Raw genomic sequence first — 27,873 nt, forward strand, 5'->3', positions numbered from 1 at the left:
TGAACATGGGTTAGCTGTGCAGCTATACTGTCTCTCTGCCCCCCAGCTTGTTGATTTCTACAAAAAAAACCTATCTGGATTTTCATAGGAACTGTATTGAATTATTGTGAGGGAGAATTGCTATCTTAGTAATATTGAGTGTGATTATTTGTTTTTATTTTCTCTTCTTCCTCTCAAGTACCAAGAGGATGAAGAGTTTATCCAAGTCTAGGCGAGCAAAGATCGCAAAGAAGACTAGGCTGATGGCAGAAAAGGCATTAGAGGATGAATTTGACTTGGATTCAGATGATGACCTGCAGATTGATGAGAGACTGGGAAAGAAAGCAGCTCTGATAATAAGACCAAGTGTGTACCTGCTCTTGCCCTATCCTTTTCTTGTTTGTTTTTAATACATGTGACAGTTTCAATCCTTATACCTGAACTTACAGTTTTCTGATTTTCCACCTTAGTTTTTTTTTTTTTGGGGGGGGGGGCCACACCCGGCATTGCTCAGGGGTTACTCCTGGCTGTCTGCTCAGAAATAGCTCCTGGCAGGCACGGGGGACCATATGGGACCCCGGGATTCGAACCAACCACCTTTGGTCCTGGATCGGCTGCTTGCAAGGCAAACGCCGTTGTGCTATCTCTCCGGGCCCTATAGTTTTATTTTTAAGCTAACTCCTAACCTTCCTAAACTGGTTGTGATCATTAATTTCAAGAAAATGAGCCTTATTTTAGCTTTTCCTGGGCTTTTGACTCAGATGGTAATATTAACTTCATTGTAAGTGTATTTCATTGTATTTTAGAATTTCCCCGAAAACTGCCCCGTGCAAAGCCTTGCTCTGACCCCAACCGAATTCGCGAACCTGGAGAAGTAGAGTTTGACATTGAGGTAAGACCAACTCTGTTTCTAATCTTCTGTTTATTTTAGTTACAGTGACAAAAAACAGATTATTATAATATTTAGTGAGAAAATAAAGAGATCCTATGTATTCATTACCTAAAATACTTAGTATCTGAAAGATTGTATACTAAGTGCCTCTGTGAGTACAAATGGAAGATTATTTTGTAAATGAAATATTTAAAAAAATTTTATACAGAATATAATAGAAATTAATATAGCACAAGTAGTATTTATTTTGGAATATTTATGTTCTTAAGCAAATTATTTAACTTCTGAGCCTTTATTTCCTTATCTATAAAATGTAAGGTAGAATACCAACCTCACAAAATGGTAAGGAGATTAAAGTGAAAGAATGAATATTCTTCTTAGTACTTGGAGCTCAGAAGATAGGAATATCAGGAGAGAGACTGTTGAGATTTTTGGGGGACCTTAACAAACTCTGGCCACCCTCTTTCCCAACAGGAAGATTATACAACAGATGAAGACATGGTGGAAGGGGTGGAAGGCAAGCTTGGGAATGGGAGTGGAGCTGGTGGAATCCTTGATCTTCTCAAGGCCAGCAGGCAGGTGGGAGGACCTGACTATGCTGCCCTTGTGTGAGTATGGTCTTTGAATTCCCCTTTTCAGGCTATTACAGGTCTCCCCCCCATTCAGTAATGGGATAAGTCAGCCAATCAACAGATTTTCATCAAGTTATTTAAAGGGACAAATAATTATCCAGGGCATTTGGGCTAAAAGAATAAAATACACCTAAAATCTGTCCTGAGAAATTTATGGTCTGACAGAGAATATATGGACATCAAGGGGATATTTTATTTTTGAAATTGGAAGGAAGAAGTTTAGGATAACTTGTATTTTTTGAGATGTCTTTTCAAAAATAAAAGAATGCAGCATAGGTGAGAGAGATGAGGAAATAACCTTTATTTTGCCATCTTACCTGCCATTTATGGAGAGATTTAAAGCAAGAAACATTGACTTTTTTGTTTTTTTTTTTTTCCTTTTTTCAATTTTTGACCACACCCAGTTATGCTAAGGGCTTACTACTGGCTCTGCATTCAGGTATCACTTCTAGAGGAGCTCAGGGTCATATGAAGTCCCCTGGGGATCAACCCTAGGTTAGCTGTGTGCAAGTCAGGAACTTTACTTGCTATACTATCTCTAGTATTGGATTTTTCATGAAAATGATCTTTGATACTATTTTGTCCTTTCGTTAGATTTCTGGTTTTTCACTTGGAATAGTTTTGTCTTCCCCACACTGACACTCATGACTGTTATCTCTTATCCTTGATTATTCTGATGGCTCATGACCTCTGAACTATAGAAACTCCTACAACATTTCTCCTCTATACTTTGCAGTGAGGCCCCTGCCTCTCCAAGTACTCAGGAGGCCATCCAGGGCATGCTGTGCATGGCTAATTTGCAGTCCTCATCATCCTCACCAGCTACATCCAGCCTGCAGGCCTGGTGGACTGGGGGGCCAGACCGAAGCAGTGGGAGCTCCAGCAGTGGATTGGGCACAGTGTCTAACAGTCCTGCTTCCCAGCGCACCCCAGGGAAGCGGCCAATCAAGCGTCCAGCATATTGGAGAACCGAGAGCGAGGAAGAAGAAAATGCCAGTCTGGATGAACAGGACAGCTTGGGAACATGCTTCAAGGATGCAGAGTATAGTAAGGGCAGTTCTTAGATTCTGGCTAGAATGCTCTCCACAGGCGTAATCTCAATCCAAAACAACCAGTAATGACCAAAGGCCTGATTTTAAGCCTAAAATTTAATTTCTCATGTCCAGATTTTCTTTTTTTGGTTTTTGGGCTACACCTGGCAGTGTTTAAGGGTTACACCTTGCTCTGTGTTCAGAAGTTGCTCCTGGAAGGCTCTAAGGACCATATGGGATGCCATGATCAAATTTGGATTGGCCTCTTGCAAGGCAAATGTCCTTCCTTCTGTAATAACTCTCTGTCCCCACATATCCTTATTTTCTTAGTCTGTAAAATGAGAGTATGTAACACTTTGGTGTAAGAATTAGAGATGATTCTTTTTGTTTTGTTTTGTTTTTGGGTCACACCTGGCAGTGCTCAGAGGCTACTCCTGGCTCTATGCTCAGAAATTGCCCCCGGCAGGCTCGAGGGACCATATGGGATGCCAGGATTTGAACCACCATCCTTCTGCACACTATGCTGTGCTATCTCTCCGGCCCCTAGAGATGATTCTTATGCAAAGCCCTGGCACAGTGCCTTTCTCATGGGAGGTCACATTGGGCTTTAAATTTATTTTAATATTCTTTATTAAATCACCTTGAGATACAGTGTTAAAATGTTGTTGATAGTGAGTTTGAATCACACAGTGTTTCAACACCCATCCCTTTACTAGTATTCATTTCTTGTCATTGGGCTTTATAAGTTTCTGTTTTTGTTTTTTTTTTGGTCACACCTGTTGGTACTCAGGGAAGACTCCTGACACTGCTCAGGTTTTGCTCCCAGGAGAGACCATCTGGCTCTGAGGATAAAATCTAGGCCTCCTCATTTGAAGCATCCCTTTTAAGCTATCTCACCAACCAATTGGCTTTTTACATTTTCTTACATTAATACAACTATATATATATATATATATATATATACACATGTGTATATATGTGTGTATATACACACATACATAGAAGTGTAGTCTAGCTATCTGTATCATGCTAGATATGTTTATCTATTCTCTACTGATTAAGACTTAGGTTGTGCTGATTTTTTTAGAGTTTAAGAAAGTGCTATAATGAAAGTGTTATTATGAAAGTACTGTAAACTACCCTTATCCAAATGCCAGTTATCAGTTTTTGGGGGAAGGTAGGTCTTCTGGGTTAAGGGTATACACAAAGTAAATAATAATGGATAGTGTCCCACTCTAAAATGTCCATCATATAACTAGTGCATGAAAAATAACTGTTTCCTCAGATCCTTTTAGCAGTGGACATTATCAGTTTTTTAAAAATTTTTTTGCCAATCTAGAATTGGAAAAAATGATGTCTCCATTTGTTTCATGTCTGTAGGCTCTTTATTCTTTTTTCTCTGAATCATCTATTCACTCATTTTCTGTTGGGATATTTTTATCCTTATTGATTTATAGTTGTGTTGAAGTATTTTATATATTCTGGAAATTCTGAAATATTTTATCACACACAAACACACACACATATATATTTGGTTTTTGAGTCACTCTTGGTGCTCAGGGGTTACTCCTGGCTCTGTGCTCAGAAGTTATTCCTGGCAGTGTTTGGGGGACCATATGGGATCCTGGGGATCTAACCCTGGTTGGCTGCGTGCAAGGCAAGTGTCCTACCAGCTATACTATTGTTCTGGCCTGATACAATTTTTAATCACCATGAAATATAGTTACAATATTTTTCATTATTATTTCAGGCATACAGTGGTCTAACACAAGTCCCTTTCTTAATATTCACTTCCCTCCACTAACATCCCATTTCTCTCCTGTCCTCCAGCCTATCTTTAGAGCAGGTATTTTACTTTCTCCTCCATAATTATCTTGTTCCCTTTCCTAATTTATCCCCTATCATTTCCAGTTCAGTGGCAAGCTTTCTACTGAAGAACAGTTCTCTTGCTCTTTGTTACTATTGCCTTTCAGGCTTCATTATTTCCTTACAAAGTTTCTTTATGAGAGAGCATTGAGTCTGCCCCTCTAATTTCACTCAACATGAGATTTTCCAGATCCCTTACATAGCACCAAATTGCATGACATTATCTTTTTTACTGATGAGTAGTATTCCATTATGTGTATATATCATAGTTTATTTACCCAGTTATATATTCTTGGACACTTGGGTTGTTTCCATATTTTGGCTATTGTAAAAGTGCTGCAATGGAAAATGGAGTGACATTTTTTAATAGTGCTTTAATGAACATAGGATATCTTTGCAAGATTGTGCTCTTGGATCTTTGGAATATTTTCCTAGAAGTAGGATTTCTGGGTAGGATGGAAACTCAATCGCAAGTTTTTTGAGTAATGACGATTTTTACTTCCAAAATCACTAGATCAGTTGACATTCCCACCAACAGTTAATGAGGGTTTCCTTTTCCCCATATCCTTGCCACCATTGATTGATGCTGTTCTTTTGGATAAGTGCCAGTCTCTCTTATGTGAGGTGATATCTTGTTGTTTTGATTTGTATTTCCCTGATACTAAGTGAGAAAAGAGCATTTTTTCATATTCCTTTTGCTATTTGTATATCTTCTTTGAGGAAGTATCTGTTCATCTGTTCTCCTCATTTTGATGGCGTTAGATGGTTTTTCTTGTAGAGGACTACCAGTTCCCTTTCTATTTTGGATAATTACACTATCATATGAGTGATGGGCAAAAAGATTTTCCCAGTTTTGTAGGCTGTCTTTGTATTCTGATTATTGTTTCTTTTGAGGTGCAAAAGCTTATTTTTATTTTTTAATATTTGGGCCATAGCCAGCAGTGTTCAGAGCTTCCTCCTAGCTTTGTGCTCAGGGATCACTTCTTGTGGGCTTGGGTGACAGAGATCAAACCTGGGTAAGCCATGTATTAAGCACCTACTCAATACTATTCCTCTGACCGCAATACTTTTTAATGTATACCCATTTGCTTCAACTTGCTTGGTCAGTGGCATTTTATCCTTAAATATGCCTCTAACTTCAATGTAGACTTCTGCCAATATTTTCCTCTTTGTACATAATGAATTCCTCTCTGGTATTAAGTTCTTTAATCTGTTTTTATTTGACTTTTGTGCATGGCATTAGAGGTCTAAATTAGTTTTATTTAATGAGGTCAACCAGTTTTCCCAGCACCACTTATTATAGAGGCTTTCCTTGAGACATTTTGCTCCTTTGTTGAAGATTAACCAACTATGCACCTGGGTCTCTCTCTCTGGATTTTGTTTGTTTCTTTGTTTGGTTTTTGGTTTTTGGGCCACACCCAGCGGTGCTCAGGGGTTACTCCTGCCTATCTGCTCAGAAATAGCTCCTGGCAGGCACGGGGGACCATATGGGACACTGGGATTCGAACCAACCACCTTAGGTCCTGGATCGGCCCCTTGCAAGGCAAACACCGCTGTATTCACTTATTTTAAGAATATTTTCCATCCTCTGTTCATTTATTTGAAGACCCTTCTCTAATTTATTCTTTTGAATATAGGTGTTATCTAGCTCATCTTCCAGCTCACTGATTCTGTCCTCAGCAGCTTTTATTCTGCTGGTGTGAGTTTTTAATTTCAAGTACCAACTTTTCATTCCTGATATTTCTATTTAAAGTTTTTTCATGTTTACTCTCATATTCTCTTCAGTCCACATGGGTTGTCTGTTCTAAGGTTCTTTGAGTTCTTTGAACAGCTTTAACATTTCTTCTCTAAAGTTCTGATTATCGAGGCTGTAAAGTTGACTGATGTTAGTTAAGTCTTAAAAACTACCATCTTCATCATCTAGGTGTGGTGGGGTTCTACGTTGGTAACCTTTGTAGTGTAGTGTTGTTTTTATGTGTTGTTATTAGGGCTCCTTTACTAGAAGAAATGCCTTGTGGCAGAGTGAAGTAGAGTGGCTGCACTCTTGCCTGGGCTCATTCACCTCATTTCAATTCAAAATAGTGCTTTTTAGTCTAAATGCCACTCACAACCCACAGTCGCTCCTACACTGCACACCATCCATTCCTTTTTTTCTCTTGATTGTGATTTTTGCCTGGGCTCACTTAGCTCAGTTCAGTTCAAAATGTACTTTTTAGTCGAAACACCCCCATAACCCATAGCCTCTCCTGCTCTGATTGTCAACAGCCCTTTTTGTTCTCCCAGCCATGCTCTTGCTTCTGGAATTTTCTGCTATCATCTTGAAACTCAATTTATTATCCATTTAGCTACTGTTACTACTGAGGTCTTTCAATGAGTTATGTTTTTCATTTCACCTACCAAACTTAGGTCTGTCATTTCTGCTTGTAATTTTCTCATTTCTGTTCTCATCCTTTTGTTTTATTTGCTGTCCATTCCATTTTTGATTTGATCTGCTTAAAAATCCTCAACATTTATTGTCTTAAGTCCTTTCAGAGAAGTTATACAACTGATGATTACTTGTTCAGTCTTCAGGGCTACCATCTTTGCTCACTAAGCATAGTGTGGTGATACATTGATTTTCTGTTGAAAATATTTTAGTCTGGATGTGTATTGTATGTATTGTTGCCTGGCTAGGTGACTAGAGCTAGGATGTCTTTGTATTCTCATAGTGACATATGAAGAAATGATGCTGTGATGCCCAGTTGCTTGACGCTGGGTTGGCTTATTATAAGCCTTCCTCTTCCCCTTCTTCACAGAGGCTCTAGGTTGTGGTAGCCAAATGACAATCTTGAGTAACAAATAAGGTCCTGTTGCTGTGATGCCCTCAGTTTCTGGGCAAGTAACTTATATTTTAATTTTATTTGTGATAGTTTTACATGTAGATGAGTTTTTTTCATTTTTAGTTCACATCCAGGGGTCTGTTTTTTCCTGACTCTGTGTTCAGATATAACTTTTGGCAAGTGCTGGAGAGATGACTTTTTGAAGACTACATGAACAGCAAGCTCTGTACCTGCTACAGCTATACTATTTTTTGGTCCCATGATTTTATTTTTTGGGGGGAATGGGGCACGCCTGTGCTTTTTCTTATTCATTTCGGGATCACTCCTGGTGGGCTTGTGACCATATGAGGTGGTAGAGATTTAACTCTTATCACTGAATGCAAAGTAAGTACTGCCCTTGACTATTGCTCACTGACCCAAGTTTTTATTCATAATAGTATCTTTATAAGCACCATGATTAAAACATTTTTGTAGTTGGATTTCAGTTATAGAAAAGAATACCCCCTTCACCAGTGCAACATTCACACCACCAGTTCCCTCCATCTCCCTCCTCTCCCCTACCCCTCCCTGTATTTGAGACAGGCATTCTATTTTTCTCACTCATTACCATTGTCATGATAATTGTTAGTGTAGTTATTTTTCTAACTGCACTCACCATTATTTGTGGTTAGCTTCATATCATGGGCTGGTCCTTCCAGCCCTCATCTCTATTGTCTTTGTGTATTATTACAATAATTTATTTTTCTTAAATCCATAGATGTTTGAGACTATTTTGTGTCTATCTTCCTCTGACTTATTTCACTCAGCATAATAGTTTCCATGTTCATCCATGTATAGGAAAATTTCATGACTTCATTATTTCTGAAGGCTGCATAGTATTTCATTATGTAAATAAACCAGTTTCTTTAGCCACCCATCTGTTATCATGCATCTGGGCTGTTTCCAGATTCTGGCTATTGTAAATAGCACTGCCATAAATATAGGTGTGTAGAAGGCATTTTTTGTACTGTGTTCCTAGGGTATATCCCTAGGAGTGGTATAGCTGTTTCATATGGGAGCTCAATATCCAGTTTTCTGAGGAATCTCCATATTGTTTTCCATAAAGGCTGGATTAGATGGCATTCTCACTAGCAGTGAATGAGAGTTCCTTTCTCCCTTCATCCCTTTCTCCTTTCTTCCCACATCCCTGCCATCACTTTTGTTTTTTTGTGATGTGTGCCAGTCTCTATGGCGTGAGATGGCACCTTATTGTTTTGATTTCTATCTCGCTGATGATTACCAATGTGGAACACTTTTTTATGTGCCTTTTGGCCATCTGTATTTTTTCTTTGAGGAAGTATCTGTTTATTTCTTCTCCCCACTGTTTGATGGGGTTAGATTTTTTTCCTTGTTAAGTTCTGTCAGTCCTCGTATATTCTAGATATTAGCCCCTTACCTGATGGGTATCTAGTGAATAATTTCTCCCATTTGTGGGTGGCCTTTGTATTCTAGTCATTATTTCCCTTGAGAGATAGAAGTTTCTCAGTTTAATATACAGTCCCATTTGTTTATCTCTGCTTCCACTTGTTTGGGCAGTGATTTTTTTAAGAGAAATTATTGTTATTTTTCTTTTCCCCTTTTTATTAGTGTGCTGTCACAATGACCGAATTGCACAATCTTTTAAAAATAAGTTTTTGGTTTTTTTGTTTTGTCTTTTGGGTCATACCTGGCAGTGCTCAGAGGCCACTCTCTGGCTCTACGCTCAGAAATCGCCTCCAGCAGGCTCAGAGGACCATATGGGACTCCGGGATTTGAACCACTGTCCTTCTGCATGCAAGGCAAACGCCCCAGCACTGTGCTATCTCTCCGGCCCTAAAATAAGTTTCAATTGAATCACCGTGAGATACAATTACAAAGTTGTTCATGATTGAACTTTGTTTTACTGTATACAGCACCCACCCCTTCACCATTGCACATTCTCGACACAAGTGTCCACAGCTTGCATCCTGCTCTCCTCCCTGCATATTCTCCTTCTTGCCTTTATGTCAGACACCCTTCTTTCTCATGTGTGTTCTTACCATTTTTCCTTCAAAACACTGTGATTTTAGAATTGCACACTTGATTATGATCCTTACTGGGGTCCATCATTTTAGTTATGAGAGTTACATACACTTGGATTTGGTGTGCCAGTTTGTATATTTTTATTGTGCTGTTGTTACAAAGAGTAGTGTTATGAGATTCACACTTGAAACATGGGGAGGTGTCAGGGATTGAACTGGGATCCCTTCAATGATGGTGCTATACCACTGAGCCACCAATCACGCACAGATTTCACATATATAGTCATCCCTAGAAACTGTAAGTTTTGATTTGACTTCTATAAGACACATTGTAAACTAAGATTTGTATGGAAGTTAAAATTTTACTTTTTCTTTAATTACACTTTGTAAATTATGCAAGCTAAAATTTATTTTTCCATGTGGATCATTTGTTCCAACACCATTTATTGATTAGTTCATTATTATCTGTAGTTTATTATTATCTTCCAATTTGATTGTCCACCTTTCCCGTGTATATTTTTCTTTTTCATAATAGCTAAGTGATCTTGATAATAATAATAATAATCCTATCTTATAAGCTATGAAAAGTAAATGAATTAATATACATGTAGCACTTAGAATATTAGCAAGCACATTGTAAACACTGTTAGTATTTTTATGGGGTTAAAGTGAAGGGGTGGAACTACACCTTTGAAGTAAGTGTTCATGGTTTACTCCTATAAATGTTCTCAGTGATCACTCCTTGTAAGACTTTGGGCACCACATGGGGTACTAGGGATTGAACCCAGGTCAGCCCTATGTTAGGCAAGCTCTATTTGTAATACTATCTCTCTGGACTCTAGATATTATTCTCTTCCAGAAAGTATATTTTAAGTCAAACTATAGATTCAACAGCAGTGAAATGAAACCCAAAATTTTCATTGCCTTTTTGTCATGTGATGACTTTTGGCTCTGTGATGCAAGTACATTGTCATTCTTACTATTCATTCAGTCTTTCACTACTGTGATGTTATCTATAGGTTATGAGGTCCCATTTTGCTGAAAATTAAAAAAAATAATGGGTGTTATTGAATGAGTAATTTTTCCTCACTATTTTTGTTTCATCAATAGATGTGCTCATATTGTTTTTTAGATTTTTAAAATTACTTTATTTAAACACTATAGTTTACAAAGTTGTTCATTATTGAGATTCAGTCAAACAGTACACAAGACCCTTCAAATGGCAGTGCACATTTCCCAGCACCAATGTCCCCAGTTTCCCTCCTTCTACCCCCTGTGAGGCAGATATTTTTCTTCTCTCTTCCTCTCTCTCACTTTCTTTCCCCCACTTTTTAGATATGGTGGTGTGCAATACTGTTACTTAAGGGTATCGTGCCCATCACTTTATCTCCCTTCAGCACCCTGTCCTTGTCCAGGGTGATCATTTCCAACTACCAAGTTTTTCTGCTCTTTCTGTTTGAACTTTTCTCATTTCTATTCTCGTATCCTCTTGAGTCTTATTGGCTAATATCCTCTGGAGTCTTATTGGCTGTTCATTCCACGGTCTTTGAACATCCTCAGCATTTTCTCTCACAAGTTCTTATCAGAAGTTACATAAGTAGCTGATGTTAATTGGATCTTCAGAACTACCATCTTTGTTTACAAAGTGTGTGTGTGGGTGTGTGCTGCTTTCCCATTGTGACACTTGCAATATGGTAGTGTTGTTTATATGTTGTGGTAGGGCTCCTTGACAAGAGGAAATACATGGCATGGAGTCAAATGTCTGGGCACACTAGACTAAATTCAGAATGGCTCTTTTGTTTGCAAATACTATCTACTACCCACAGTGTAGAATTAAATAATTAACGATGGTGGTGGATGGTGAAGGATGGAGAAGGATGGATTTCTCTCCGCCATCCCAGGCCACGTGGCTCCGCAATCCCCATTCAGCTGGCAGGTCCCAGGTTTAGGTGAATGGCGGAATCAGACTAATCCAGAGACAGGCATCAGGAAGCATCAACATTATTCATGCCCTATTCACCACATGTATGTGGCCTATATCATAACCTTTCAAGCACAGCCATTCTTAGCTAGCACTGCATCTTAACTCCTTTCATCCATTTTCCATTTGACCTCCATGCTGGCCAAAGACCAAAAGGGCAAAGACCCTAATCCCCTGGGTCAAAGGCTTTATATAACCTTCCAAGACCACTCCCAGGAATGGGAGGGGTCTTGCAGGTAAGGTTACACCTAATATCCGGTTCCCAAGACCCCTCCCAGAAAAGGGCGGGTCTCAGGTAGGTACACCTAAATCCAGGGTGGAGTTACATCTCCCCCTTCTCTGAAATATAAAAGAACCTTTTGTAATCCTGACTCCACCTTTAGCCAAAGGTGGGTTAATATTTTAATAGCAACAACGTAATAAAGTGAAAATTAACATACCATCCCTTTTCAAAAACATAACATTTCTGCAAAATATACTATACACCTGTAACTTAAAATTTTCTTAATGCTTTTCTACCAAGCACTATTCTGGAACTTTCATGTTCCTATACTTTTAAACTATCTTGGGGGAACTTTCTGTTCCTATTAACCTTCCCTACACACAAGTACTACAGCATAAATGCATAACATACATTTTAAAAACAGTCTAAGTACATTAAAATACACATAGTAAAACATTTTGCAATTGAAAATATTAGCTATGGAAAACAAAACACATTTAAATTATAAAGGAAATGACTTAATCAAGACAAAGATGCAGACGGTTAGAAATCACATCTTTAAATGGGCTAAACTGTTATTACTCCCCTTTTATTTTTTTTTTAATTTTTTTACACTACTACCTAATTTTTTTCCCATTACCAGCACCAATTGTGAAATTCCTTCACCTAAAACCAAATGTTCAGATGATTAATTTGTCCCATGCTGTTCTCACCATGTAGTTTACTTCCATAGTTCCAGGTCCCGCAGACAGTTTGATCGCGCTGTTGACGTTTGTGATCTGGAGGGTGGATTTCAAGCTTGCCGCTTTTTTGGAGCAGAGCTGAGCTGAGCCTAGCCCCAGGAGTTGCCGCTTCTGGGCTGATTAGGAGTTTTTCCCTGCTTCTTTGCTGCAGGATAGGAGTTCTTGGCTGATTACAGCTGCCTTTTTTCCCCTCCGGGCAGCACTTTGCAAGCAGGTTTCGTGGCCACAGCTTTTTTTGCAGGGGGCTTTTGGATGTTCAACGTTCTAAAAGTCCAGTTCGAAATTTTCAAAGTCAAAATCCAAATTCAAGCCGAAGGTTGTTCTCAGAAAATCAGTCTACTTTAAATACAGTCTTTTTTCTCCTCTGTTTCCAATCTGGGCTTTTAATCAGTCTTTTAGGGGGCCTAGGTTTTTGTTTCTTGTAACAAAGTTTCCGTCCTGGGCCTGGGCCTGGGATGGAGGTGATACAAGCTTCCATCACCTTTGTTTCAATGGCCTTTGAGCCCCCAGATGGGGTGTCGGCCATCTTTGAAAATTGTGGGTTCAGTGCATCCGAAAACAGCCAAAATGAAACTGAAAAGCAGAAATCTCACCATCATCGCTGTTTTCTTGGGTCCAGGGTTTACATCCAAGTTTCAGGTGCCAGTTGTAGAATTAAATAATTTATATTTCAGAGAAGGGGGAGATGAAGCCTCATTCCCCACCCTTTCTCCCTAGGTAACTTGACCTTACCTGCAAGACCCCACCCATTCCTGGGAGGGGTCTTGGAAAAGGTAGATAAAGCCTTTGACCCAGGGGATTCGACCCTTTTTGGGGCTCTACCCTTTTTGGTCTTTGGCCAGCATGGAGGTCTAAGGGAAGATGGCTGAAAGGAGTTAAGATGTAAGGCTAGCAAAGAATGGCTGTGCTTGAAAGGTTATGATATAGGCCACACACATGTGGTGGATAGGGCATGAATAAAGATGATGCTTCCTGATGCCTGCCTGTGAGTGAGTTCAATACCCGTTGCTTTCCTGGACCCCAGACCCACCGGTTGATGGGGGATGAAGCCACGTGGCCGGGGCCTAAGGACAAAGGCCTCCATTCACCTCCATCATTAATGATTTAATACAACAACTGGCGCTGGATTTAGGTGTACCTACCTGAGACCCGCCCTTTTCTGGGAGGGGTCTTGGGAACCGGATATTAGGTGTAACCTTACCTGCAAGACCCCTCCCATTCCTGGGAGTGGTCTTGGAAGGTTATATAAAGCCTTTGACCCAGGGGATTAGGGTCTTTGCCCTTTTGGTCTTTGGCCAGCATGGAGGTCAAATGGAAAATGGATGAAAGGAGTTAAGATGCAGTGCTAGCTAAGAATGGCTGTGCTTGAAAGGTTATGATATAGGCCACATACATGTGGTGAATAGGGCATGAATAAAGTTGATGCTTCCTGATGCCTGTCTCTGGATTAGTCTGATTCCGCCATTCACCTAAACCTGGGACCCGCCAGCTGAATGGGGATTGCGGAGCCACGTGGCTTGGGTTTGCGGAGAGAAATCCATCCTTCTCCATTCTACACCACAGCAGCTAGTCTTGTCTGTCCCACGGTCATGCTTCTCTCAGGGAGTACTACCCTGAGTTCAAAATTGCTCTTTTGATTCCACCTGATGCTGCCTGTTGCCCTAGCCACCATTACTGCTAGTCATGTCTAACAGCCACACTTTTCTTTAGGCTTTTCTTTAGTACTAACCTTAGTTTAAATGCCTCTTTTGATTCCAAAAGCTGCATGCTGCCACCAGTTGAGTCTTTTTTATTACTCTCTTTTTCTCTGGGCACCTAGAACCCCAGGTTTGAGTCCAGCATCACATATACCTTGAGCGCTCTGGGAGTTACTCCTGCACACCACTGCCAATGCTCCCACAGGGGAAAGAAAACCTACCACCAAGGAAATAAAAAACATCCTTATGAATGATATACACACTAACAAATGGTTACTATCCAAGATTTATAAGAAATTCACAAATTTCTCTTCTCCTTCCCTTCTTCTTACCTTCTTTCCCTCCTTCCTTCTTTCCTTTCTTCCTTCCCTCCGTCCTTCCTTCATTACTTCCATCCTTTCTTTCTTCCTCCCCATTTCTTCTTTTCTTCTTTACTTCCTTCCTCCCTCCCATCTTCCTTCCTTCCTTCCTCTCTGTTTTTTCTCTATTTTTTTTTTGTTTCTTTGCTTTGTTTTTAGGTCAAATAAAGTGGTGCTATATTAGGATTTTCTAATCGCTCTTCACTTAAGTATTATTCCAGGAAGGCCTTTGGGTACCATATGCAGTTCTGAGGCTTGAACTTGGGTCAGCCACATCCAAGAAAAATCAGCTTTTCTTACATTTCTGTCCTATTCAAAAAAAGAAAAAAAGAAATTCACAAATCTAAATCAAAACAAAGTACGTCCATTTAAAAATGTGATGAGTTGAACAAATGCTTCGCCAATGATGCCAATAGTCATGTATATATGTTTATCTGGAAAATGCAAAACATTATGACAATGGCCTATCTCCTCAAAACCATAAGAGTGGATTGTGTTAAAAAAATCATAAAGTAGCCAGAGTGATAATACAACAGGTAGGGTGCTTGCCTTCCATGTGGTGAATGGTTTGATCCTGCTTCCCCTAAACATTGCCAAGAGTGATTTCTAAACACAGAGCAGGGAGTACGTCCTGAGCACCACTAGGTGTGATCCAAAATAAAACAAAAATATCAGAAACATAGCTCCATAGGCTGGAGTTCATGCCTAACATTTACAAGGTGCCAAGTTTGATCTTTGGTACTATTGCATGGTCCCCGAGTAGTGATGGTTTAGTAATATGTAGCTAGTGTAGCTGTGCCTGGAGTCTCTAAAGTAATGCTGGCTGTAGCTTGGTGTTCCCTACCACTCTGCTCGAATCTCCCTTCAGTGCTAGGCCTAAACCTTGAATGATTTGGCTCGCTTATCTAGGCCAAGTATTACTAGTAGTTTCTCCCAAGATCCTTTTGCACTGCTTGGGACACCCACCAAAGAAGAAGGGTGAGAAATAAGTTTTGGTAGTAGTAGGAATAGAGGGAACTTTGATCTATTTATTGGCAGAAATGGAAATTCCATTTCATTTTAAATGACATTGAGATTTCTCAAAATAGTGCAAATAGATCTACAGTATGACCTAGAAATTCCATCCCTAAAGAGCACCAAAAACACCAATTCAAAAATTTTTATGCACTCCTGTGTTCATTTCAGCCCTATTTATAGTAGCCAAAAGATGGAAAACAAAATGCTAAACAATGGAACATTAGAGGATGAAGATAATATATATATATATATATATACACACACACACACACACACACATATATATTAAATACACAATTATAAACTCAGCTATAAGAAAAGGTGAACTCTGGCAACAACATAGATGGAATTACAGAGGATTATGCTAAATTAAATGAGTCAGAATTAAATGACTTGTTCGTATGTGGAATATAGAGAAGTAAAGTTAGGGTACAAACAAAACCAAATGAAAAATCCCTTGTACTCAGAACTTAAAACTAAGAGTAACAAAAAGGAGGGGAAACTCTGATGAAAGGGAAGGCTTCTTAGACAAAATTCATCTAGGACTGGATAAGTGAATCAAAATTAAGCAATACTGTAGATATTTCCAGTAAGGCACATGAAAAATATATGGCACATTCAAGGACTCTCCTGTAGTTAAATATGGATTGAGTGTCCACCTGTAGATGAGTGGGGGGAGCTGACATGTAGTAGTCTGTGTTCACTCTTTAGGATGAGATCTCAGTTTACCCTGCTTTTTCCTCTTGCTGCAGTCTATCCTTCATTGGAGTCCGATGATGATGATCCTGCTTTAAAATGTCGACCCAAAAGAAAGAAGAACTCAGATGATGCTCCATGGAGTCCTAAAGGTAATCATAATCTTGTATTCTATACTTGAATGGTGCAGGTAGAGGGGAAAATTGGCTTCCCCCCAAGAAAGTCACTATAGGAATTATGATTAAACTATTCATTTGGTTTTTTTAAAACATTTGGGTTTTACCTTTGTGCATGTTGTTAGCTGGGGGTCTGAGTTTGCTTTTTTGCAAGTGGCTAACCAGTTGTGCCAGCACCACTTGTTTAAGAGGCTTTCCTTGCTCCATTTAGGATTTCTTGCTCCTTTATCAAAAACTAGGTGATTGTATGTCTGGGGAGGATTTCTGAGTCCAATCTCTTCTGCTGTATGGAGTTGTTCTGCATCTCATCCTCTGGCTCACAGACCTCATTTGCAGCTGCTGTTACTCCAGTGAAGAGAGAGACTTTCTGTTGAGGTTTTCAATTCAGAAGCCGAGTTTTTCAGACCTATTATTTCAGTGTGAAATTTTCTAGTTTCAATCATCAAATCCTCTTGATTCTTATTTATGTTCCATTCAAGTCTATCAATGCGTTTTTTGAGCTCCATGAACATCTTCCATAATTCTTCTCTAAACATCTTATTTGAGAGGACACCTAACTGTTTGGTACTTTTCGGATTATCAGAGCAGTCATCTTGATTCTCTGTACATGAGGTTGTACTGCAAAATTTCCCCATTGTGAAGCTTGTAGTGTGCTTTTTACTATGTGCAGAAGTGGGGTTCAGGGGTTAAAAGATGAGCGCAGCCGTGGAGCAAAGTGGAGTGCACTCCTCGGGTGTGGGTCCTGGATTATGTTCCTTGGTGTCTTCTGGGCTGCCCCCCACAGAAAAAAGGCAGAGAGCAGGGCAGCAGTCCTTTATAATGGCTCTGGGTGCCCAGTCACATGGCAGGAATCAGCCCCACATTGGTTGGGTGGGGACATCTTACCAGGTGTGGGTCCTGGAGAGATTATGTTCCTTGGTGTCTTCTGGGCTGCCTCCCACAGAAAGAAGCTTGGGGTTTTTTTGGGGGGGTCCACATCCGGCAGTGCTCAGGGGTTACTCAGGGCTCTACGCTCATAAATTGCTCCTGGCAGGCTCGAGGGACCATATGGGATGCTGGGTTTTGAACCACTGTCCTTCATGCAAGACAAATGCCCTACCTCTGTGCTATCTCTTTGGCCATATGGGATGGTCCCATATGGCTGTATATTTTCTAAGACATGAGGTGCTGGGGCCAATATCTCTGGAAATATTAGATATAAATTAAAAGGCCTAAAATGATTGTGTGGTTTGAGAAGAGGACAGCAGGCATGTGGAAGTCAGGATGGTTGGCTGACTGAGGGAAGCACTTGGAGGAAGAGATTGTTGATGACACTGGTGACGGGGAGTGTCCTGGTTGGTAGCATGAACCAAAATGTTCCTCTCTTGGTATGTGCACCTGAATTGTGAACATAGCCAGTTGGAAGTCAGGATGAGTGGCAGGCTAGGGAAAACACTTAGGGGAAGAGATGAGCAATGACTCTGGCATTTGGGAGGGTCCTGTTTGGTATCAGGGACCAAAAAGCTTCTGACTTGGTAAATACACCTGAATTGGATGATAACTTGGGGGAGGCAAGGCAGGTGGTAGGCTGAGGACCCTGCTACCAACCAAGACCCTCTCAGCCACCAGAGATTTCTGTTGACAAAAACACTAAAACACTTCATTGAGACATCTTTTTTTGTTTTGTTTTTGTTTTTGGGCCATACTTGGTGATGCTCGGGGATTATTCCTGGCTATGTGCTCAGAAATCTCTCCTGACTTGGGTGGGGACCATATGGGACACAGAGGGATCGAACCTAGGTCAACCTAGTCTGTCCTAGGTCAACCGCATGCAAGGCAAAAACCCTACCACTGTGCCACCACTCTGGCCCCATTGGAGACATCTTTTAAAAGGGAATTATGTGATCACATGCTTTAAGTTATGTAGCTGTGTCCATTGCTATTGGTCCCATTGAAGTATAAAAGAGAATATAAGCTGCTGAAGATTTCACATAAGTGGAAATAACCAAAACTTTGTGATCATTGAACTTAAACCTGCATTGTCTCCCAGCATTTTTTTTGTGTTTGAGTCACCCCTGGCGGGCTCAGGGGACCATATGGGATGCCGGGATTAGAACCACCGTCAGTCTGTGTTGGTTGCATGCAAGGCAAATGCCTTACCACTGTGCTATTGCTCCAGCCCCAACTGTCTCCTAGCATTTTTATAGTAGGCAGTATAATATTCTCTGTCTATTTTACCATAATGATTTGGAACAAAATAAGTTATATATTTTCAAGTTGTTCTTAGAATAAATAGCAAATTTACATACAATAAATAACAAATAATGTGACATGTCAAGGTTTTATAAAGGGATGTCTGTAATTGTTGCTTCCACCTGCCATCCTTGGGAGAACCATATGGGACGTTGGGGATTGAACCTCTGTTGCGGTTGCGATCTTTCCTTGCCTAGGGCTTGCAAGGCAGACACCTTACCTCTAGTGCCACCTCGCCAGCCCCTTCCACCTGCCATCCTATGAAAAGCGTTTGGGATGTATTAAATGTACTGTTGGTAATTTCCAAATTTCTCTTTTAGAGAATCCTGCTTAGTTCTGCAATGACTGCAGTAAAACCCTTTGTTGTCTGTCAGTTTTTCTTCTTTGGAAAATAACTTTTTTGAGGCAATGCTGTAGTGTACATTTCAATGTGGATGTTAATGGCATAGATAGATGCATAAAAGTCTCATATGTCTGAGAGTTTTTGTGATAGGTGAGGCACTGGACTGTGGATTTGAACTGACCTTGAAAAGTATAATAATTATAATAATAATAATAATAATAATAGACTTATTGAGCTTCTTTTGTCACTACCAAGCATGCTCTGCAACTTTCAAGTCTTTGAGAGGATCATTAGTTTCCTCTTTAATGTCTTTCCTGACTTATTACATTTATTCAGATCTTCGTGGCAACCATTAATCAGAAATAGAAGTATTTCATGTGAATCTCGTTGGTTTTATTCTGCAAATTGGTCATTGATATTCCTAATGGCTATCTTAAAGTCTTTTTGGTTGATATGTGTGTACTGTCATGCTAACAGGGCTTTTATAATTAGGTCAATTTCTTCCACCACTTTTCATTTATGCCTCAATAGATTTCACCTGTTAATATTATCCTGATAATGTTTTCTGTTGAAATAATCAGCCAAAATGGAGCTTTACACAGGTACTGTATTATTGAGTTTATGTAATAATTGTTTCCTAAGTTACGAAGCCTAGTGAGTACTGGACCACTTTCTCCCAAAAAAGGACTGAAAATTTGAATCTAATTACTCCTAATCTCTCTCTGCATTAGGGTGATATGTTGGCTTGTTGAGTTGCTGCAGTTTTCCCTTTTCTCTTAAATAGTCATTGGATCTGGGGAATTATAGGAACACTTCAGCTTGGAGTGTTCCTTATTACCTTCAGTGGGAATCTGTTATGTGGTTTTATCATTTGTAAGAAATTCTGCTTCTGTCAAGGTATATAATGGTACTGAGTTTCTTGGTGGTCCTGCCATCTGTAGAAATAAATGCATATTCTTTTCTTCAAATGAGGTACTTACCACCTATCCCTGCTTTGTCCCAATTATAAAGGCATGGCCTCTGGATTCAGAACCAGGGAAGGAGCTAGGGGAGGAATATTGTATTGGCATGCCACTGTGTAGATCTAGACCCCATTCAGGGCCAGGGGAGCTGTGGACCAATGCTTTTCAGCCATCTAGCACTCTTTTGGACAGAAGAAGAGGGCATTGAATCTATTCCTTGCAGGCCATTAGTATTTCTTTTTTTTTTTTTTTTGTGGTTTTTGGGTCACACCTGGCAGTGCTCGGGGTTTTTCCTGGCTCCTTGCTCAGAAATTGCTCCTGGCAGGCACAGGGGACCATATGGGATGCTGGGTTTCGAACCTATGACCTTCTGCATGAAAGGTAAGTGCTTTACCTCCATGCTATCTCTCCGGCCCCCATAAGGTATTTCTTATATGGCCCTGTTATGGGGCCAGTATTGTGAAGAAATGATGGAAACATTGGCACCTGTGTCAAAGATGTCTTTACATTTTTCCGATGAATCTCAAAGCACTTGGCCTTTGTAATATTGTAGGAAAAGGCTGCCAGAGGATCAGTCGAGGCTGCTTGGGGTTTGTTTCTACCAAATCCTCCAATTCTAGGCCAATTAGAGTAGCCAGGCATTAACAAAGGGGAGTAACAGAATATGGGCAATGTACTCTCCCTTCTAAGAAGTCTACTATCATGGAAATGACAATTATTATTTCTCCAACATGATCAGAACCTGTTACCCTGTGATTCCTCTTATACTCAAACTGTTTCTGAGGAGCAGGTCTACAGTGTCTGGTGGGATCGGGCCCTGTATTCTAGAATTAATTTGTAGGGCACTGGGCTGATATTATGGTTACTATCACAGGGCAGAAGATGTCCAAGGCACAACTTCCTGAATTAGCAGGTTGCAGTGACTCTGTTGATCAGATTCCCTGTTTAGGTGCCAGATGTGAATAAATCCACATACAGTAATCCCACAGGGAAGGGGGAAGTGGGTCAGGAGCAGAGCTGCCATAGGAAATAATCAAACAAAGCTGAAAAGTGATGAAACATGGGTTTTTCTCCTCCCTCCTTCACTTTACTTCACTTCACTTCACTTCTCTCTCTCTCTCCTCTCTTAATTTTTCCTTTTATACACTGTTGTTTGCAATATTGTTGCTGAAGATGAGTCAGAGGGAGATGGATAGAATGATCACACTAATTTGTGGGATTAAAAAATTATGACAGTTTGGTAATAATACCCAGAGACAATAGTGACATGGGCCATGTGGACTAGTCCACATTATTCCACAATTAGTGGGGAAGTGCAATTAGGGCAGAGAGGGACCACTATGACAGTAATAATTAAAAATGATCATTCTGGACAATACTACAAACCATTTTGTCTCAGTGATACATGTAATCACCTAATTTTTTTTACTTTTGTTTTTGGATCATGCCCGGTGATGCTTAGTAATTAGTCCTCTCTATGCACTCAGGAATTACTTCTGGGACAACATGGGATTCTGGGGCTGGAAATAGGTCAGTCATATCCAAAGCAAGTGCCCTATGTACTGTACTGTCCCTCCAGCCCCTCACATAACTTCTATAATGTGGGTCTCTTAAAACCAAGTTTATACAATTAGTTATAATTCATTTAGAATGAATACACATAAAATTCTAGAAGAGCCAAAGTATCTAAAAATAAGTAGTGATAAGACTCCCTACCACTTCTGTTTTGTAGTTTTCCAAATTGCAAAATGTGGAATCAGACACTGTTAGTAATTTTTTTCATTTTTTTTATTTAAACACCTTGATTACATACATGATTGTGTTTGGGTTTCAGTCATGTAAAGAACACCACCAGTGCAAAATGCCCATCACCAATGTTCCAAATTTCTCTCCTCCCCACCCGACCCCCGCCTGTACTCTAGACAGGCTTTCCATTTCCCTCATACATTCTCATTATTAGGACAGTTCAAAATGTAGTTATTTCTCCAACTAAACTCATCACTCTTTGCGGTGAGCTTCCTGAGGTGAGCTGGAACTTCCAGCTCTTTTCTCTTTTGTGTCTGAAAATTATTATTGCAAGAATGTCTTTCATTTTTCTTAAAACCCATAAATGAGTGAGACCATTCTGTGTTTTTCTCTCTCTCTCTGACTTATTTCACTCAGCATAATAGATTCTGTGTACATCCATGTATAGGAAAATTTCATGACGTCATCTCTCATGACAGCTGCATAATATTCCATTGTGTATATGTACAACAGTTTCTTTAGCCATTCGTCTGTTGAAGGGCATCTTGGTTGTTTCCAGAGTCTTGCTCTGGTAAATAGTGCTGCAATGAATATAGGTGTAAGGAAGGGGTTTTTGTATTGTATTTTTGTGTTCCTCGGGTATATTCCTAGGAGTGGTATAGCTGGATCGTATGGGAGCTCGATTTCCAGTTTTTGGAGGAATCTCCATATCGCTTTCCATAAAGGTTGAACTAGACGGCATTCCCACCAGCAGTTGATAAGAGTTCCTTTCTCTCCATATTCCCGCCAACACTGTTTATTCTCATTCTTTGTGATGTGTGCCATTCTCTGGTGTGAGGTGGTATCTCATCATTGTTTTGATTTGCATCTCCCTGATAATTAGTGATGTGGAGCATTTTTCATGTGTCTTTTGGCCATTTGTATTTCTTCTTTGTCAAAGTGTCTGTTCATATCTTCTCCCCATTTTTTTGATGGGATTAGATGTTTTTTTCTTGTAAAGTTCTGTCAGTGCCTTGTATATTTTGGAGATTAGCCCCTTATCTGATGGGTATTAGGTGAATAGTTTCTCCCACTCAGTGGGTGGCTCTTGTATCCTGGGCACTATTTCCTTTGAGGTGCAGAAACTTTTCAGCTTAATATATTCCCATCTGTTAATCTCTGCTTTCACTTGCTTGGAGAGTGCAGTTTCCTCCTTGAATATGCCTGTAATGTCCTGGAGTGTTTTGCCTATGTGTTGTTCTATATATCTTATGGTTTTGGGTCTGATATCGAGGTCTTTAATCCACTTGGGTTTTACCTTCGTACATGATGTTAGCTGGGGGTCTAAGCTCAATTTTTTGCAAGAGGCTATCCAGTTGTCCCAACACCACTTGTTGAAGAGGCTTTCCCTGCTCCATTTAGGATTTCCTGCTCCTTTATCGAAAATTAGGTGATTGTATGTCTGAGGAACATTTTCTGAGTATTCAAGCCTATTCCACTGATCTGAGGTCCTGTCCTTATTCCAATACCATGCTGTTTTGAAAACTATGCTTTGTAGTAAAGTTTAAAGTTGGGGAAAGTAATTCCTCCCATATTCTTTTTCCCAATGATTGCTTTGGCTATTCTAGGGTGTTTATTGTTCCAAACGAATTTCAAAAGTGCCTGATCCACTTCCTTGAAGAATGTCATGGGTATCTTTAGAGGGATCGCATTAAATCTGTATAATGCCTTGGGGAGTATTGCCATTTTGATGATGTTAATCCTGCCAATCCATGAGCAGGGTATGCGTTTCTATTTCCGCGTGTCCTCTCTTATTTCTTGGAGCAGAGTTTTATAGTTTTCTTTGTATAGGTCCTTCACGTCTTTAGTCAACTTCATTCCAAGATATTTGAGTTTGTGTGGCACTATTGTGAATGCGGTTGTTTTCTTTCTTCCTTCCTTCCTTCCTTTCTTCCTTCGTTTCTTCCTTACTTCATTCCTTCCTTCCTTACTTCCTTCCTTCCTTACTTCCTTCCTTCCTTCCTTCCTTCCTTCCTTCCTTCCTTTCTTTCCTTCCTTCCTTCCTTTCCTTCCTTTCCTTCCTTTCCTTCCTTTCCTTCCTTTCCTTCCTTTCCTTCCTTTCCTTCCTTTCCTTCCTTTCCTTCCTTTCCTTCCTTTCTTTCCTTTCTTTCTTTCTTTCTTTTTTAAAGTTTTTGGGTCATACCCGGCGGTACTCGGGTTACTCCTGGCTGTCAGCTCAGAAATAGCTCCTGGCAGGCACGGGGGACCAGATGGGACACCGGGATTTGAACCAACCACCTTTGGTCCAGGATCGGCTGCTTGCAAGGCAAACGCCGCTGTGCTATCTCTTCGGGCAGGGTTGTTTTCTTAATGTCCATTTCTTCCTTATTACTATTGGTGTTGATTTTTGTGTGTTAATTTTGTAGCCTGCCACCTTGCTATATGAGTCTATTGTTTCTAGAAGCTTTTTGGTAGTCTTTCGGGTTTTCTAAGTAGAGTATCATGTCATCTGCACACAGTGAGAGCTTGACTTCTTCCTTTCTTATCTGAATTTCCTTGATATCTTTTTCTTGCCTCATCGCTACAGTGAGTACTTCCAGTGCTATGTTGAATAGGAGTGGTGAGAGAACAGCCTTGTCTTGTGCCAGAATTTAGAGGGAAGGCTTTTAGTTTTTCTCCATTGAGGATAATATTTGCCACTGAGTTGTGTTAGATGGCCTTAACTATATTGAGAAAGGTCCCGTCCATTCCCATCTTGCTGAGAGTTTTGATCAAGAATGGGTGTTGGACCTTATCAAATGCTTTCTCTGCATCTATTGATATGATCATGTGGTTTTTATTTTTCTTGTTGTTGATGTTGTGTACTATGTTGATAGATTTACGATGTTAAACCATCCTTGCATTCCTGGGATGAAACCTACTTGATCGTAGTGGATGATCTTCTTAATGAGGCATTGAATCCTATTTGCCAGGATTTTGTTGAGGATCTTTGCATCTGTATTCATCAGCGATATTGGTCTGTAATTTTCTTTTTTCGTAGCATCTCTGTCTGGTTTAGGTATCAAGGTGATGTTGGCTTCATAAAAGCTATTTGGAAGTGTTTCTGTTCGTTCAATTTCATGAAAGAGACTTGCCAGGATTGGTAGTAGTTCCTCTTGGAAAGTTTGAAAGAATTCATTAGTGAATCCATCTGGGCCTGGGCTTTTGTTTTTCCACAGACATTTGATTACCATTTTAATTTCATCAATAGTGATGGGGGTGTTTAGATATGCTACATCCTCTTCATTCAGCCGTGGAAGATTATAAGAGTCCAAGAATTTATCCATTTCTTCCACATTCTCATTTTTAGTGGCGTAGAGTTTCTCAAAGTAGTTTCTGATTACCCTTTGAATCTCTACCATATCAGTAGTGATCTCTCCTTTTTCATTCCTAATAGGAGTTATCAAGTTTCTCTTTCTTTGTTAGTTTTGCCAGTGGTCTATCAATCTTGTTTATTTTTTCAAAGAACAAACTTCTGCTTTCGTTGATCTTTCGGATTGTTTTTTGGGTTTCCACTTCATTGATCTCTGCTCTCAGCTTTGTTATTTCAATCTGTCTCCCTATTTTTGGGTCCTTTTGTTGAGCACTTTTTAGTTCTATTAGCTGTGTCATTAAGCTACTCAGGTAAGCTCCTTCTGCCTTCCTGATGTGTGCTTGCAAAGCTGTAAATTTTCCTCTCAGTACTGCTTTTGCTGTGTCCCATAAGTTCTGATAGTTTGTGTCTTTATTGTCATTTGTTTCCAGGAACCTATTGATTTCCTCCTTGATTTCATCTCGGACCCACTGGTTATTCAGTATGAGGGTCTTTAACCTCCAAGTGTTAAAGTTTTTCTTCTGTGTCCCTTTGGAATTCCCAAATAATTTCAGAGCCTTGTGGTCAGCAAAGGTAGTCTGCAAAATATCTATCCTCTTGATATTATGGAGGTACATTTTATATGCCAGCTTGTAGTCTATCCTGGAGAATGTCCCATTTACATTGGAGAAGAATGTGTATCCAGGTTTCTGGGGATGGAGTGTCCTATATATATCCACTAGGCCTCTTTCTTCCATTTCTCTTTTCAGGTCTAGTATATTCTTGTTGGGTTTCAGTCTGGTTGACCTATCCAGTGTTGACAAAGCCGTGTTGAGGTCCCCCACAATTATTGTGTTGTTATTGATATTTTCAGTTTTGTCAACAGTTGTATTATTTTGCTGGCCCCTCATATGGTGCTTATATGTTTAGGAGAGTTATTTCTTCCTGCTCTACATACCCCTTGATTAATATAAAATGTCCATCTTTGTCCCTTACAACCTTCCTGAGTATAAAGTTTGCATTATCTGATATTAGTATGGCCACTCCAGCTTTTATATGCGTGTTGTTTGCTTGGATAATTTTTCTCCAGCCTTTTATTTTGAGTCTATGTTTGTTCTGACTATTCAGTTGCGTTTCTTGTAGGCAGCAGAAGGTTGGATTGAGTTTTTTGATCCATTTAGTCACTCTGTGTCTCTTAACTGGTGCATTTAGTCCATTGACGTTGAGAGAAAGAATTGTCCTGGGATTTAATGCCATCTTTATATCGAAATTTGGTGTGTCTTTTGATTAGGTCTTTCAGTTTTTCTCTTAAGACTGGTTTTGAGTCTGTAAAGTTTCTGAGCTGTTTTTTGTCTGTGAAACCATGTATTCTTCCGTCAAACTGGAAAGTGAGTTTTGCTGGGTACAGTATTCTAGGTGAAGCATTCATTTCATTCAGTCTTGTCACAATATCCCACCACTGCTTTCTGGCCTTGATTGTTTCTGGTGACAAGTCTTCTGTAAATTCTCAAGGATGCTCGCTTGAATGTAATTTCCTTTTTTGATATTGCTGTTTTCAGAATTCTGTCTCTATCTGTGGGATTCGTCATTGTGACTAGAATGTGTCTTGGGGTGGTTTTTCTGGGGTCTCTTTTGGTTGGTACTCTTTGAGCATTAAGGATTTGATCACATATATTCTTTAGCTCTGGAAGTTTCTCTTTAATGATGTTCTTGACCGTTGATTCTTCCTGGAAATTTTCTTCCTGGGCCTCTGGGAATCCAATGATTCTTAAGTTGTTTCTGTTGATCTTATCATAGACTTCTATTTTCATCTGTTCCCATTCTTTGACTAATTTTTTCATTGTTCATTTGCTTTAAGTTTTTTTCCCAATCTCTCCTGCTGTATGGAATTGTTATGTATCTCATCTTCCACAGCACTAAGTCTATTCTCAACTTCTGATACCCTGTCCCAGAGCTTATCCATTTTGTCATTCGCTTCAGTTACTGACTTTTTCAGGCCTGTTAGTTGACATGTTATTTCAGTTTGGAGTTTTGTGATTTCTGTCTTCATATATTTTTGGTTCTTATTAGTGTTCTGTTCAACTCGGTCCATGGTTTCTTTGAGTTCGTTGAGGATCTTCCATATTGCTAGTCTAAAGTCCTTATCTGAGAGGTTGATTAGTTGGTTGGTCATTATCTGGTCATCAGAATTTTCACCTTCATTCTCTATGTCTGATGCTGGCCTGCATTCTTTCCCCTTTGTCACACTTGTATTGTGGGTTTTTCTACGTGTTGTGGTGGTATTCATTGGCTAAATGATGCAGGCAGCACACTCCTCTGGCCCCGTCCTTTCTGGATGGGTCAACTTTCCTCCAAGGGAGGGGAGTCCTCCATGGATGAAGCCTCACACAGGATCAAATCTTAGACCCGAGCAAGCAGCAGAGAAGACAGTCCGGAGAGAAATGCTGGGCTTCAGTGATCTAGCACAGTTTTAGTGTGATTTTTTTCTTCTTGTTTTGATGGTGTTCTTTTCTTAGAGCACACGGCCGCGTAGCAAAGTGGAGTGGCCATGCTCTGCTGGAGCCTCTTCAAGAGGTTCACGCAACAGGATAGTAGACAGACACACACAAACATCACTCACAATTTTTCACAGTCGGGCCCCACTGGGCAGGCATAGTTTCAAGGATTTTCCCAGCCTGACGTCACAAACGGGACCTGGCTTCTGCAAAGCATAGCCGGTTTTCACGTTTTGGAGCCGTTCCTTGACTTCCCGCCCTGAAATTGGCCTCTGGGAGAGCGAATTTTCTGGAGCCTCTTTTCAGCCCACTCCCAAGCAGTTCACGCAAAAGGGTAGTAGACACCCACAGGCAGCACTCAAATTTTTCACAGTCGGGCCCCACTGGGCAGGCATAGTTTCAAGGATTTTCCCAGTCTGACGTCACAAACAGGGGACCTGGCTTCTGCAAAGCATAGCAGGTTTTCACATTTTGGAGCAGTTCCTTGGCATTCCCGCCCTGAAATAGGCCTCTGGGAGAGCAAGTTTTCTGGAGCCTCTTTTCGGCCCACTCCCAAGAGGTTAATGCAGCAGGATAGTAGACAGACACACACAGGCAGCACTCACAATTTTTCAGTCGGGCCCCACTGGGCAGGC

At 40.1% G+C, this 27,873-nt stretch overlaps 1 protein-coding gene across 1 annotated transcript in view; it reads left to right on the forward strand.

Moving 5' to 3' along the window:
- PHF8 (PHD finger protein 8) overlaps positions 1–27,873 on the forward strand; it is a 142,419-nt gene that overhangs the window by 85,366 nt on the left and 29,180 nt on the right. Inside the window, exons 13-17 of the mRNA XM_049767204.1 lie at positions 179–345; positions 786–871; positions 1,346–1,479; positions 2,240–2,550; positions 16,031–16,126. Coding sequence (XP_049623161.1) covers positions 179–345; positions 786–871; positions 1,346–1,479; positions 2,240–2,550; positions 16,031–16,126 — 794 coding nt within the window. The remainder of the gene's footprint in view (positions 1–178; positions 346–785; positions 872–1,345; positions 1,480–2,239; positions 2,551–16,030; positions 16,127–27,873) is intronic.

Source organism: Suncus etruscus, chromosome X, assembly GCF_024139225.1.
Source record: "Suncus etruscus isolate mSunEtr1 chromosome X, mSunEtr1.pri.cur, whole genome shotgun sequence".
Classification (NCBI taxonomy): Eukaryota; Metazoa; Chordata; class Mammalia; order Eulipotyphla; family Soricidae; genus Suncus; species Suncus etruscus.